Source organism: Gadus macrocephalus, chromosome 15 (assembly GCF_031168955.1).
Source record: "Gadus macrocephalus chromosome 15, ASM3116895v1".
NCBI lineage: Eukaryota > Metazoa > Chordata > Actinopteri > Gadiformes > Gadidae > Gadus > Gadus macrocephalus.
In genome coordinates, this window is record NC_082396.1 from 12,376,403 (window position 1) to 12,389,940 (window position 13,538).

At 45.0% G+C, this 13,538-nt stretch overlaps 1 protein-coding gene across 1 annotated transcript in view; it reads left to right on the plus strand.

The window, feature by feature from the left end:
• LOC132473660 (cilia- and flagella-associated protein 46) overlaps positions 1 to 13,538 on the plus strand; it is a 72,728-nt gene that overhangs the window by 33,313 nt on the left and 25,877 nt on the right. The window contains exons 34-43 of the mRNA XM_060073871.1: positions 107 to 167; positions 1,600 to 1,758; positions 2,216 to 2,416; positions 2,641 to 2,747; positions 3,836 to 4,018; positions 4,350 to 4,485; positions 7,740 to 7,937; positions 10,874 to 11,077; positions 11,706 to 11,910; positions 11,979 to 12,379. Coding sequence (XP_059929854.1) covers positions 107 to 167; positions 1,600 to 1,758; positions 2,216 to 2,416; positions 2,641 to 2,747; positions 3,836 to 4,018; positions 4,350 to 4,485; positions 7,740 to 7,937; positions 10,874 to 11,077; positions 11,706 to 11,910; positions 11,979 to 12,379 — 1,855 coding nt within the window. The remainder of the gene's footprint in view (positions 1 to 106; positions 168 to 1,599; positions 1,759 to 2,215; positions 2,417 to 2,640; positions 2,748 to 3,835; positions 4,019 to 4,349; positions 4,486 to 7,739; positions 7,938 to 10,873; positions 11,078 to 11,705; positions 11,911 to 11,978; positions 12,380 to 13,538) is intronic.

The window sequence follows — 13,538 nt, forward strand, 5'->3', positions numbered from 1 at the left end:
AGTTCGGCCCCATGATAATGCAGAGAACGTTCTCTGCATTATTATACGTAGCTACGTTTTGTTTTGAAGCTATTTATATAACAGTTCTGATTCTACATTCTTCCAGCTGTCGTAAGGCAATTTTTATAGCAAGGCAGAGGAGGAGCCAAAACATGCTTCCAAAACAGGTCAGTACACAAAACGTCTTTATTATTATTATAGAGAAAACATAAAAGCTACACTTATCGTTTCTTCATGGCTGAATGCTTAGATTGTTCTGTGCCTCTTATTCAGTTGCTATTGGCTTTTAGAACCAGTCGATCAGCTGTATATTGGGAGAGGAAAGGGGGTGGACATTTAAATATGAGACCCGATCAAACGTGCTGAGACCGAGACATACAAGTCATATTGAATGCATTTGGCATCTTTCGGACATGTGTCTAGAAACACTTACAACTTTTCTCTGGAATGTAAGTCAACTGGAAATATTGCCGCAGCTCACTTTAAGAATTAGTATCACGTTTTTATAGACCATCTAGATTGCTTTAGGAATTATTCATTATTGGAAGAATTTGTCCCTAAATCCATTCAGAGAGCGAATGTCATCTTAGAAAGAGAGGAATAGCTTGGCTAACATTGATCCATGTCCCAAACTGAAACTAAATGGATTTTTGCTTTTTTATATAAATATAGATACAACCAATATAAATATAATAATACTGTAAAATATATAAACTAATGTTACATAAAATACCAATAAATATATTTACTGCTTCTGATCTGACAAATCAAATCAACTCAAAAACAAGCAATATGATGCCAGCCAACAGCCATATTCGCACACGCCTGTCGAATGAGGACACCGACATCTGTATCTACAAGAGACTGACTTTGTTTGAATACTGTGTACCAGGGTTTTATTAGATGTAGCCCGGCGGAGGAGTAAATTACCCCTTTTCTTTCTTTCTCTTGAAGTGATGATTGCAAAGCCCTGTACGGGTGAATTGCATCATGAATTGGACTTCAGACCATTTGCGTGCACGCATTCCTGATAAGACTTCCATATCTTTGTGTTCTTCTTGGTTCAAAAGAGCTTGATAACTTTTGATTACTGCTGCATAGCAATGATTCATGTTATACATTGTGAAACTTTCTCATATTTATTTTTTCCTCCATTTTGTGTTGAAATCAGTTTGGCTCACATGGATTTTAACACAGAGATGTATGTGCAGGACAAGTTTCAATTCATGTTTAAATTCTGTTTAAATTATCAATATCTCAACGTTACCAAAGCACGAAGATAGGAACTTTTCTTCACATTGGTATCAGATGTAAATTCTAACCCCATTAGAACCAATTCACTATTAAGGTCCCCTGCACACAGCCGACATGCACATTTATTTTCATAATAACCAATATCGGCAAACACTTATGTGCCTGGGTTGCACAAATTAGGGTTAGGGTTAGGCATTTAATGGCAAGTTAATTGAACCAATCAGAAGATGCCACTACAATAGTTGATTTAATCAAGGCAGTGCCATCCCTGAAGTATTTAGTTACTCTTTAGACCACAAGCTATGTCTCAAATGAAAGCCATACGACACAATCCTTTCTTTTCAGAGTTCCTCTGCGGAGCCCAGGCCGGAGGTACGGCTCCACCAGCGGAGAGCTGAGCTGAGCTCTGAGGGCATATGGCTGGACAAGGCTGAGGTGTGCCTCAGCATTGGGCTCTATCCATCAGCCAGATGGCTTCTGGTCGAGGGCCATCTGCTGGCCAAGGTACCACCACAACAGGCTGTAGACAGGGAGGAAAAAGGCATTTTTCAGGCTGGTCCAGGGGGTTCTGCACCTGAAACAATTTTAAACTTGTGCTAATTACTTTGAGGAATTAATTAACTTATTGGTCATCTCGTTGGGGCGATGAAAAGAAAGGGTTAGAGCTGCACTGAGCATATGTGTTATTTCTAGCAATTAACTCTTATTTCTTAATTTCATCATTTACTTTCAGTTCATGTAAATAATAATCGTCTAAATAATAATTTAGAAAAAACAAACTTAAATCTTAATCTTAAGCAATCGTAAAGATTGCACAGATATATGTGTATAATACTTACCGGTAATACATATGTTGTAATATCATGCTTACAATCGAACAGTGATGTGAAACATGACAAAGGTTATTCTTCTATTTTCGACCCCCTTGTGCTGACAGTATCTTGCCTCTTTCCCCTCCCAGGAAGTGGGTCAGCAGGAGACCGAGGCCAGGGCTCTACTGGGTCTGGCGGGTTTGGCCTGTGCGGAGGGGGACCATGGCCAGGCCCTGGAACTCCTGGACCGGGCTCAGGACCTGGGAGGGGACGAGGAGTTCTGGTACAAGCTCACACTGACCCGGGTCCAAGCCACGGCCAGCCTGGGAGACCAGGAGGCGGGTGCGAAGGTCTGGAATAACCACCTTTAAAAGACATTGACATTAAGTCGGGCTTTATCAATGGCAACTTACGAGTTAGGGACGATCAGAAGATACAATCAGAATCAAAGTAGCACAACTGGACAGAATAGCAATATGATATGTGATTGTGATGTAGGGGCTATTGTTTATTCTTCCCTCCTTGATAGATTGTTCCCCATCCCATCATAGTAACACCAAGCTTTCCTCCGTAGGTTGATTTGGTTATACAGCAGGGCTGTGCAGTTCTCCGCTCCGTTCTGGGCCAGCGACCCAACCGCGCTCCAAGGCTGCGCCTCTGGATCGCATCCCTGGAGACGAGGTACCACATGTCTCCTTGGGGTGGGGGGGGGGGCTGGGGGGGAGAAGGGTGAAGAAGGGTCCCACACTCAAACCCCTTTTGAAAACAGGTCTTGTAACATTATCAAGTTTCGTTTATGCTTTCTCCAATTTTTTCCTACACAATGAGTATGGCTAACAACCCAACTCAATATACATTTTAAACAGAGGCATCATTGTAGGATAAACACAGTTGTCGCTCATAAAACAAATGATTGATCTATTATTTTGAATGTACCAGGGCACGGTTAATATCCTAATCTTCACTAGTTCAGTCTACTCATGGCTCCTGGTACGCACAAGGAGCAGACCCCGACACCTGTATTTGTCCTCAAGTGACTGTGAAAAGGGCTATGATCTATGGCTGGACAGCAAAGGGGGTTGGATGATACAATGAAATCTACCTTTCATTTAAGGGCAGCGTATTTTTCAGTACACCGGAAAAATAGTGTGGAGGTATGTCGCATGTATAGCCAAAACTCAGTCGAAACCAAAGAAATTGCAGCCCAAAAAACATCCATTTCATCCATTGAGATTAGTTTGCTCCTTGCTCCTCTTCAGTAGCAGTTGTGGACATTTAACCTAACGGCCTTCCACACTCATGACGCAGCAAGGCCACCAGAGGTGGCTACAGGGACATTATGAAAAAGGAAAGCCTCACAAACTCAATCAATTACCAATTCGCCTTTTATCATCCAGCGATGCCATGGCTTGTAAGACCCAGGCGTTCTTTAGACATGGGTCTCAAGAAGCGTCGGTAAACACAGCCATTTTTTACCAAAAAATGTGTAATGTTTTTAAACAGAGTAAATTCTATATACAATTCCAGTGTTTGCCACTTCCAACTAACCCTAAACCCATTGGTCGTAGTTTCCTATTGGCTGCGCACCCTTGCTCAAGCAAGTGTGGTGTGAATTTTCGAACCATTCGACAATGCTCCTCGCACTTGCCCATGTGAAAAAAACCTCTTCAACCTTTTTTTTTATCTAATGTTGGCACGTTCTCCTGCTAAACCTTTACCCTGTGAAGGCCTTGTGTCTCATGTGTGGGTGCTGTACCTCCTGCTCCCAGACGTGCTGCGGAATGCATCCGCCTCGTGAGCCACCGGGGGCCCGGAGAGACCATCTCAGCCGGGGAAGCCCTCAGGCTGACCCAGGCCTGCCACGCTCTCAGAGATGCTGCCCGGGAGAGCACTCAACTGGGCCAGGAGGAGCAGGCTGCGCAGGCCCATCTGGAGCACGCCACGGGACTCAGGTTGCTACTCAGTGGACTGTAATGCATCTGTACATACGCTGGGAGGAGGAGAGCTGACGTTGACTTACTGCCCGTGATTGATTGATTGGACTGTATTCTGACCAGTGAGGAACATTCTCACCGTATTTGTAATGTTAATTAACTTTTAGCTGTAAATAAAGATGTGTACTTTATTCTTGAAATCCTTAATTTATCTATTAAGGTTGCTTTTGTTATTTCTTACACAAAGTTTCACATGTGTTTTTTTCTCATGACCTCTGGCAAAGTTCTATGGCATAGTATCACAAACTGTTATGTATATATAAATATATATATCATTCTTTTCTCTCAGAGTCTTGGCCAGACACTCTGGCAGTGACGACGAGGAGAAGCGCCACCTGCTGGACAGCGTGTGCAGGATGCAGGAGGCAGTGTCCTTGCAGGAGCATGCTCTGCTGAGGGCATGGAGCTGGGCCCCCTCGCAGGAGGTAGGTCAGACACACATTCGTCTACAGAATCCCCCCCCTGTGGAGCGTGTGAAAACTGAAGCGAAGGCCCCAGGGGCCCATGTCCTCATCTGTGTGTGTGTGTGCGGGCGTGCGTGCGTGCGTGCGTGCGTGCGTGCGTGCGTGTGTGTACGCGTGTGCGTGGGTAAACTGGGACTGGCTGTTTTCTGCTGTCTATCATTCCCACTGGTATTTCGACCGTAACCCAATTACCCAAAGAACTGCATTTCGTTGCAAAGTCAATACACAGATATGGTCTACAGTTATGAAAAACACATCTGGTTCTCCTCATGAAGGAATCCGTCTTCGGCCAGTGTGGAAATTGTGTTATCTGGGTCTCCTCCAAACCTCCCGTCTCCCATCGTTTGGCAGGACCGGGCGCAGTACAGATGGCCATGACACACCAAAGAGGTCTAGGGACATATCCGGGAATGTTTACAGGGCTGTCAAGTAGGACTGGTATTGGCAGCGCGGCATTGAACCGCGGCCCAGGATGTGAGTGAGTGACAGACAGCCGTAAACCCAGCTAGTTCCACAGAGGGCACCCAACACCGGCGTCGTTTACCTGGCCACGTTTATTCTCTTCAGCCATGTGTGCATTCGCTCTGTTTTGCCATTTTGTTCCCCCCTCAAACAATCATATTAAAGGCTTAATTGGGATGCCACCGCCAAAAATAGTGAACAGCTGAGGATTAAGTGGGTTCATGAGGTTTTGCGTGTACTCTGCCAGTGTTATAATCTGACTGCCTCTAATTGAATGCAGGGGAGTAAGCCAAATTGATGTTTTGTTTGTGACAGTGTGTATGTGTGCGTGTTTATGTTTGTCATGCATGTGTGCGTGTGTGTATGTGTTTTTGTGTGTGTGAGTGTTTTTGTGTGAGTGTTTTTGTGTGTGTGTGTGTGTGTTCGTGTGTAAGTGTGCGTGCACACGTGTGTCTGTCCGTGTGCATCAATTGTGCCTTTCTTTCCCCGATCTCTACACTGTTCTGACAGAGCCAGATAAAGCCATGATTAACCTGTCAACAGCAGATGGCTGCAGCGGTTAGATTTCACACACGCACGCACACACACACACACACACCTTCTCGATGCACTCTTGAACATTATGCAAATCACAGGCTGAGAGACCACGGCGAGCCCAGAGAGCAAGCCCCTGGCCCATTTAACGTGCAGTACCTTAATCGTCTAATCTGTGTGTCCACTAGTGATGGGTCGGTCGCAAACGATTCGGTCAGAACGAACGAATCCCGAAGGTGAACGACGAGAACATATTCCCAAAACAAGATAACTGATTATTTTGAATTTTTTTTTAAACGTATAACAAAAATATGGTTACGTAAATAAAATATAGGAACAAACCGAGCTTTGTCTCCCCGCGACCTTATATCGATTGAGTCTTAAACGTTCCTATAGATTTAGCCAATGACTGCAGGTAGCAATCACATTGCCATGGCCCATGGGTAAACAAATGATAAGGCACCACCACACAACGTTAACTAACGATCGCTGTAGGCTTCAATAGCATGCAAGCACTTTATGTTTTCTTTTTCTTTTGTTCTACATTACAATTGCATGATTTTATAAAGTTACAGTAGATAAAGATTTACCTACCATTATGAGTCTCGTTCGGTCTAGTTGCTAACGTGCTTCACTGCTTATTAGCGCTACTTGGAAGACGGCATTTAATTCGTACTGCACCCCATTATGTATTAAGGATATTTTTGAAAAAAAAGGCACGTATGTGCTTTATATTTACACTTAACCTGGGTAATTTCGCCAGAACATTAGAAAGTAGTAGGCTACATGCATGTTGATTAACATTTATTGCATAATTTCCGATTCCCTGGCAAATGACGTAACAGACCATCTGACTTAACAAACGAATCAAACGATCGAATCGTGATAGTGAACGGAACTGAAAGAACTGATTCCCGGAAAAGAATAGTTTTGCCCATCCACAGCGTCCACTGAGCATGTGCTCCCCATGGTTCTTGTATGTTTGCAGATAGTGACAGAACCAACAGATGGCGCAATACCCAGGGACAGACTGGTGACTCTGGGTCTGGTTGTCACTACCAGGCTCTGGCTTTCGACCGTCACATTTTTTTTTTGAATCCTTCTGAACCCCGTCCGACTTCTCTGATGAGATTGATTTGAAGGAAGCGGTGTTACAACGCACTCTTGGGAAGCCGTCAGAGGGCATGCATCTGTAACCTTGTTGTCTCAGCAGATGGTGCTGCTGCCCAGTTAGTTAGGGAGCTCGGCGTGGCAGCGCAGCAGTCCAACACATGCCTCCCCTCCCTTGCCCTTCTCTGTCTGTCGCCTGCCTGTTTTATTTTGGACTGGTCTCTTTACTTTAACATTCAAATGATTGATGGCAGGAGTTGGCCAATCTGGGTGAACAGGGCATTTCAGTTTCTTCTGATTCTAATTATTTTTGTCGTCAAACCAAGTGGCTAGAGGCGGGGATCTGTAGGCATGTGGTTGACGAACACAAACTCGGCCAGCAGTAGTAAACTATATAAAAAAAGTGAATGTAAAGTTTCAAGTCAGCACTGTATAGACCAGTGTAGAAATACACTGATTAAAATCCCCTTCTCCACAACAAAACACGAAACGAGTCCTTGGCACATTGCAGGTTCTGGTTCCAGCCCAGGTCCTTACTGTCTCCTCTTAGAGGTTCTGCCAGAGTGTAGTAGGAACACTGGATCCCAGATTAATTTTGGCTTTACAGGGCTACCTTTCCTCCCATACTATACTGTTAATTATTAGGGTTAGGTTTTCTTTTTGTCAATTAGGAGGTGATGACCACCAACATTTCTGAATGTGAATTCAGTCGCATGTAAGTAGTGGCCAGGCATCTAGGCCTTGGACATGGAGGATAAAACTTATCCCAAAGTTACAAACCAAGACACCGCTCCTGCTATAAATATACTGCTGCTTCAAATGTCGCAAACGTCTCACCCTAAGAAACTCTTACCTGACTTTCTTTTTCTCTGTGTTTGTGGTGGAATGTGTGGGTATGGATGACAAGCTCCGTTATGGCATGGATGTCTTCGCGTTTACATGCATGTCTGTGTGTGCGTGTATCGTAATGTGTGTGTGTGTGTGTGTGTGTGTGTGTGTGTGTGTGTGTGTGTGTGTGTGTGTGTGTGTGTGTGTGTGTGTGTGTGTGTGTGTGTGTGTGTGTGTGTGTGTGTGTGTTTGCTTTAACCCGTGCTCTCTGCCCTTCCCAGAGTCCCGGCCTGACATTGGTGTCCATGCGACGGCTGCAGCGCCTGCGGCTGTCTCTGGCGGAGTTGTGTCTGGCCACGCTGGAGCAGCTGCACGCCGAGGAGGAGGTCCAGGCCCACGCCCGCCGAGCCAAGACCTCCGCACAGAGAGCGCTGGAGGACTTCACCTGTCACACTCCGGAGCCGGGCTGCCGAGACCAGGTCAGACTTCCCAGACTCCCGGATCCACGCTGAACTCGCCCTGACTGTGACGTAGTCTCACACGCACGCACGCACGCACGCACACACACACACGCCGGCGCCCACACACACACACATGCGGGCGCCCACGCAGCATTGGTTCTGTACGGAGGCCAACTGAGAGGAGAGAGGATGAAAGAGCATCTTGATTAACTCATTGAATATTCTTTAATATGTTAAATGGAGGATATTTTACATCGAGCTTAACCATACGTGGATATATCTCTCTGATAATGGATTAGTTGAATATTATGTTGTTGTTTTTTTAACGTTTTGACTTTGATGACTTTATTAACTAATATGAACCCCCAACTCTCGACCATTCGGGCTGTTTGTGGTGGTATATTTCAGGCTATGTGAGATAGAGTTTACACTCTTTTGAAAGCAGACAATTGCATTATAAAATTGTATAAATTAGGAAGGACAGAGTCAGATAAATAAGTATATCTTGTTCAGGAACGTCTACAGAGGTTAGAGTAATTTGAGTTGATTCAGTGTTGTGCTGAATGGACAATTTAAACGAGATAAAGCTGTTTGATGATCTGGCAGGATTTGAATAACCTCATTTTTTTATTTTAAATCAACTATAGCTGCAAGAGAACCAGATAAAAAAAAACAAAGGTGGTTTCACAATGGTTTCTTTCATTTCCAGCGGGCGTATTGCAAGAAGACCCGTGTTTGGATAGAAACATCTATATTGGTGACTTGAGCGATTCCCTCGCTCTGTGAATTTGAAATGTGCTCATCTAATATGGATGGGGCTCTATGATGAAGGGGGAAATGGGCTTTCTTTTGAACAGGGCTTCGAGAACACCACAACCCATCATGCCTCACAACCCCATCACCAGTGGTTTAATCATGTATGGTAGACGGTTAACGGTCTGACAGCAAGATGTCTTTCCATCTGTTTCCATGATCCCTTTTCCTCTTTGGAAACTACTTGCTCCTCGCTCCACACATTTCCTTCGCGTCTTGTCACCTGCTCCTCCTCCACCTCCACCTTGTTTAAGCCTCCAACTGTCACTTCTTTCACTCAATCGCCAATGGAACTTTCTGGATCTTTGTGTTACACCTGTACATGCCATTCTATGACCTACTTCTGTATCTTCCCCCCATCTCTCTAGCTCACTATCTCGCTCTCTTGCTTTCTCTCTCTCTCTCTCTCTCTCTCTCTCTCTCTCTCTCTCTCTCTCTCTCTCTCTCTCTCTCTCTCTCTCTCTCTCTCTCTTGTCTCTCGATTTTTCTTTGTCTTTCTCCTGTCTCTCTTTCTCTCGCTCTCCATATCCCCGTCGCTGACTTTTTCCCTTTCTTCTGTATAAATCGAATGCACATGGAAGGGCTGGTACAGGTTTCACAATGCAGATGTTAACAAGCAATGATTGGCTTAAAATAAAAACGTTTAAGTATTGAAGGAACACCCCTTGAGTTTAACCATTTCGTTATCCGAGGGGGTCCAGATATATCTGTCTTTCCACGAAAAATAATGCATGCAAAAAATAAAAACACCTAGGATGTTGCATCAAACAACGTAAAAGAAACATGATCGTCAGGTGCACTTTCTCCTTATTTCTATCTCAGTAGTTTCCTCCCTTTCCCTTACCATATTCAATCTTTCAGAGCCACGCTGAAGAGATCGATACTTGAGCCGATGCAACATGAAACCCAAGTCCTGTCTTTTATGTTGTCACCCGTGATTCGCCCCTGCCATCTGCCCATACCTCCATCTGTTATTACGGACAGGAAATACTTTGCCCTACAAACAGAAGAAAACAACAAGATCTGCCATTACTTTATTTGTCACCCCTGGCACCGTTGGGCTTATGTCATTAAATCATGTTCTTCTCTATGAGCTCGGATATCAATCGACGCTGCGTCCAATTGTTCAAAGCGAAAGATGTAGACTCAATCGACAAACTTGTTTGCAAGTTGAGAGAGGTGGGGGAGCTGATCCCTTTTGATGTCACTTATCAGGTCCATTGTGAGCTGATGGATGTTTATCTAGAAAATAATATCTGATGTCACCCATCCATTTGGCTCAGTGTTTTTGGCCAGGGATGAAAGACGTGCTCTGGCAACCAAACGGAGAGAGTGCATGGGCGAATAAAGGAGGAATATCTCCTGTACACAAAAACATAATTCTCTGTTTCTATATTTTTTTCAACCGCTCGATGCTGAGATTAAAAATTGAATTTCCAGAGAGAATCTATAAAAACTGCATCAGGCAACTCTTGACGATATCACGACCAGTAATAATTGGATGCATCATTCAAAGTAAGTGAGGTATGTCGTGCATCTCTTATTGATCCTCATGAGGAGGTTTCCCCTCTCACTCATCCATGGCAAGAGTATTTATCTAACAGACACAGTACATAGGAGCTGCGCTGAGGCAGTAGTGCAGATCACCACCATGCCAATCCCATCCTCTCGGGTTCTCTAGAAACATCTCTGCCTCGAGGCCTCTTCTAGCCTGGGAACCTGACGTATCTGAGAGCGCATGTTTTATTTGTTTTGCCAGCAGACTTCGAGCAGACCTGGCCAGGGTCCGGCCAATAACAACGGTTTATCTGATATGGTACGGGTTTCATACGATGACCAGAGGAGCGCCCTATGGGAGTGCCGTTGAGACCTCTTCATAAGACGGCTGACTCAGATTTGCCTCACGTGTCATTTCTCTGATTGGTTGTAGGTCTATCCAATTGCGTTTAGATGTATTTTGTTCTACGCGTCGCCTGTTGATAACACAAATGGAAATCTAGAAATGAACTTAGAGGCTCCGGCCTAATACGCATATGCGAATGTGTCAGGAGATGTCCCTCCTTGCCGCTGCATATCCAACTCTTTCTCTTCTTCCTCTCCTATCAACCTCATTGGATCCACCCTTCCCCTGCTGCGTCTAGGAATGGGCCAGTTCAGGGCCCGCCCTTGCACAGGTGGCCCTGGGCCAGCTGGCAGCCGTCCATACTCAGTGCGCTGGCACCAGGGCCGGCGGTGACGGGGCCGATGGGGCCCTCTGCTCGGCCCTGACGGGGAAATGCCTGAGGCTGCTGGCCGCCCGGAAACACCCCCTCCACCCCTCCGACCGATGGGATCCAACGGGACAGGCAAGTCGGTGACACACCACATCCGCCGGAGCTAGGGACAAGAATAAGGGACACGGTGGCACACATTACTGTGGTGTGTAGTGTAGGGCTGCTGCAACTAACAATTACTTTCATGGATGCTTTTCGTTCAATCATTTAGTCCATAAAATGGCAAAAATATTTGAAATGCCATCACAAGATCTGATGTTTTGAATGTGCCTGCTTTATCTGACGAGAAGCCAAGAAAAACGTAACTATTTATTTATTATCTTCTATAATAATCCATGAACCAAATATAACCAAATTGAATTGAGCTTGTTTTGTTATCTTGATAAATGACTATATAAATAACTATTAATCAATAATCTAAATCAGATTTGATTCATTTTCTGCCGTTCATCTGATGGATGAATCGACTAACCATTTCAGCCCTGTTGTAGCGTACACCTGGCAGCCTCCACTCAATGATAAGGAAGTCCCAGCACGGACGGGGAAAGCCGCTGGAATGTATTAGCGATTAGAGAGGGCTGATTGGATTCAAAGAGCGAGAGGCTGGTTTTCTTCACGGTCGGCGATCACAGTGATGGTGGGGGTGGATTAGGCGGGGGGATTTCCAGCAAATCATGTTCATTACTCTGTGATCTTGTAGGCAAACCCCTACGTGCAGATGGAGGGAGAGCAGCGAGGAGGGCGGTCAGGCAGAGAGGGAGAGGAGAAGGAGGACAGTAAAGCCACCTCCACGAAGAGGGGAGATTTGAAGGGAGGCAGAGTAGGGCGGTCTGCCAGCAGCAGCGATCTGCAGGTATGTGCTCCCCACTCCCGCCCCCAAGCTTGTACAGACCCAGGCTCTGATGGTTTAACATCATAGGGAAACATCATAAAATCTCCCGGAAAGAAAGACTGTCTCAGCCCACCCTCTGAGCGTGCTGTTGTTCACCCCTTCCAATGTTGGATCAATGGATCAACTGTCCTTGGAACAGTATCCGGACAAACATCTTATTTTTTTTGTGTGTGTGTGCGTGTGCGTGTGCGCGTGTGCGTGTGTGTGTGTGTGTGTGTGTGTGTGTGTGTGTGTCTGCGTGTGCATGCATACGCACGGTTCTCCTGGGGACCATGTTGTGCTGTGTCATTATTACACGGCGGAAGCATACTGGATCCGTGCAGGTGTTTTCCCAGGCCAGTGAGGCGCTGGCCCGGGCCATAGGCCTTTGTCTGCAGCACGGCCTGCCCTCCTCCATCCTGGCCGAAGCCTCCCTCAACATGCTGGAGTGTCACGGCCAACTGGACCCAGCCATGACTGGTCAATACCTAGCGCTCTACCAGGTATGCACAGTCGCTCATCATGTCTTCGGTGCATGTCACAGTAACAGTAGAGTGATCACAGAGTTCTCCATAGATCACTCTTGCTTTCCACTGACATAAGATTACGGTCACCGGTTCACATTCTCCCTCTATCCGATATCTCTTTTAAGGGGAGGGACTCAAGGTGTGTGCTACCTTTTATTCTATTATCTTTGGCACCAAAAAAAATTATATCTGTTTTTTCCTATAGTCTGTAATTCTGGAACATCCGGTCCTTGGCCGGCTCTATGAACTGGCAAAGCAGATCTATAGGACAATAGTCCGTTGGGGATAGGGCTATATAGATTTAACAGCGGTAAGAAATGTTGTTATTTTGCCTTACTAGGCCTAGGGGGAGCATTTAGAGATTGAAAAAAGATGGTCCTAGGATTGAACCTTGGGGGACTCCACATGTCACCTTAGTTAGTTCAGATGCTAAGTTACCAATGGAGACAAAGTAGTCCCTGCCAGAACCAGTTTCAGACTGTGACGGAGAGCCAAACCCAATTTTTCAATCCGGCCAAAAGCATGGAGTGGACACAGTGTCGAATGCAGCACCAAGGTCCAAAGCATCAATATAACAATCTTTGTCTTTGTGAGTCTTTGTGATGGTTTACATCTTTAATATCAGCAGTTTCCCTTCTTTGAAAGGTTGAAATCCTGAGTTGAAGTTGTTGAGTCTGACTCTGTCCTTGAGTCCACAGCTTTCTCTATGATTATACTTAACGGTTGATTTGATATTGTTTTTTAATTGTTCCGCTTTTTTAAAGGGGTTTAATAGTGTATTTTTCAAGGCTCTTGGAAAGTTGACTGATTGGAGAGAGCTGTTCACTTTTTGCATTATGTCCTGTGCCAGGGAGTGAAGGACGCTCTTAATGAAGCTGCTAGGTTAACCAGAATTAAGTTTATTCCCTATGGTAAAGATGAGGTCTATTTCTTATTTTACTTTTGTAGCGTGTTTGTTGGGTATGTCTACTTTAGCGAGGTGGGTTATCGCAGGAGAAACTAGTAATGACTTTAAATAAAAGCCCTTTGGGGACTGGATATATTTATTTGAATAACAGTATAAAATCAATTCGAAAAATGTGCAGATGTTTTTACAGAGTTATGGAGAGCAAAAGAGCAAAGAGAAGATCCTCCA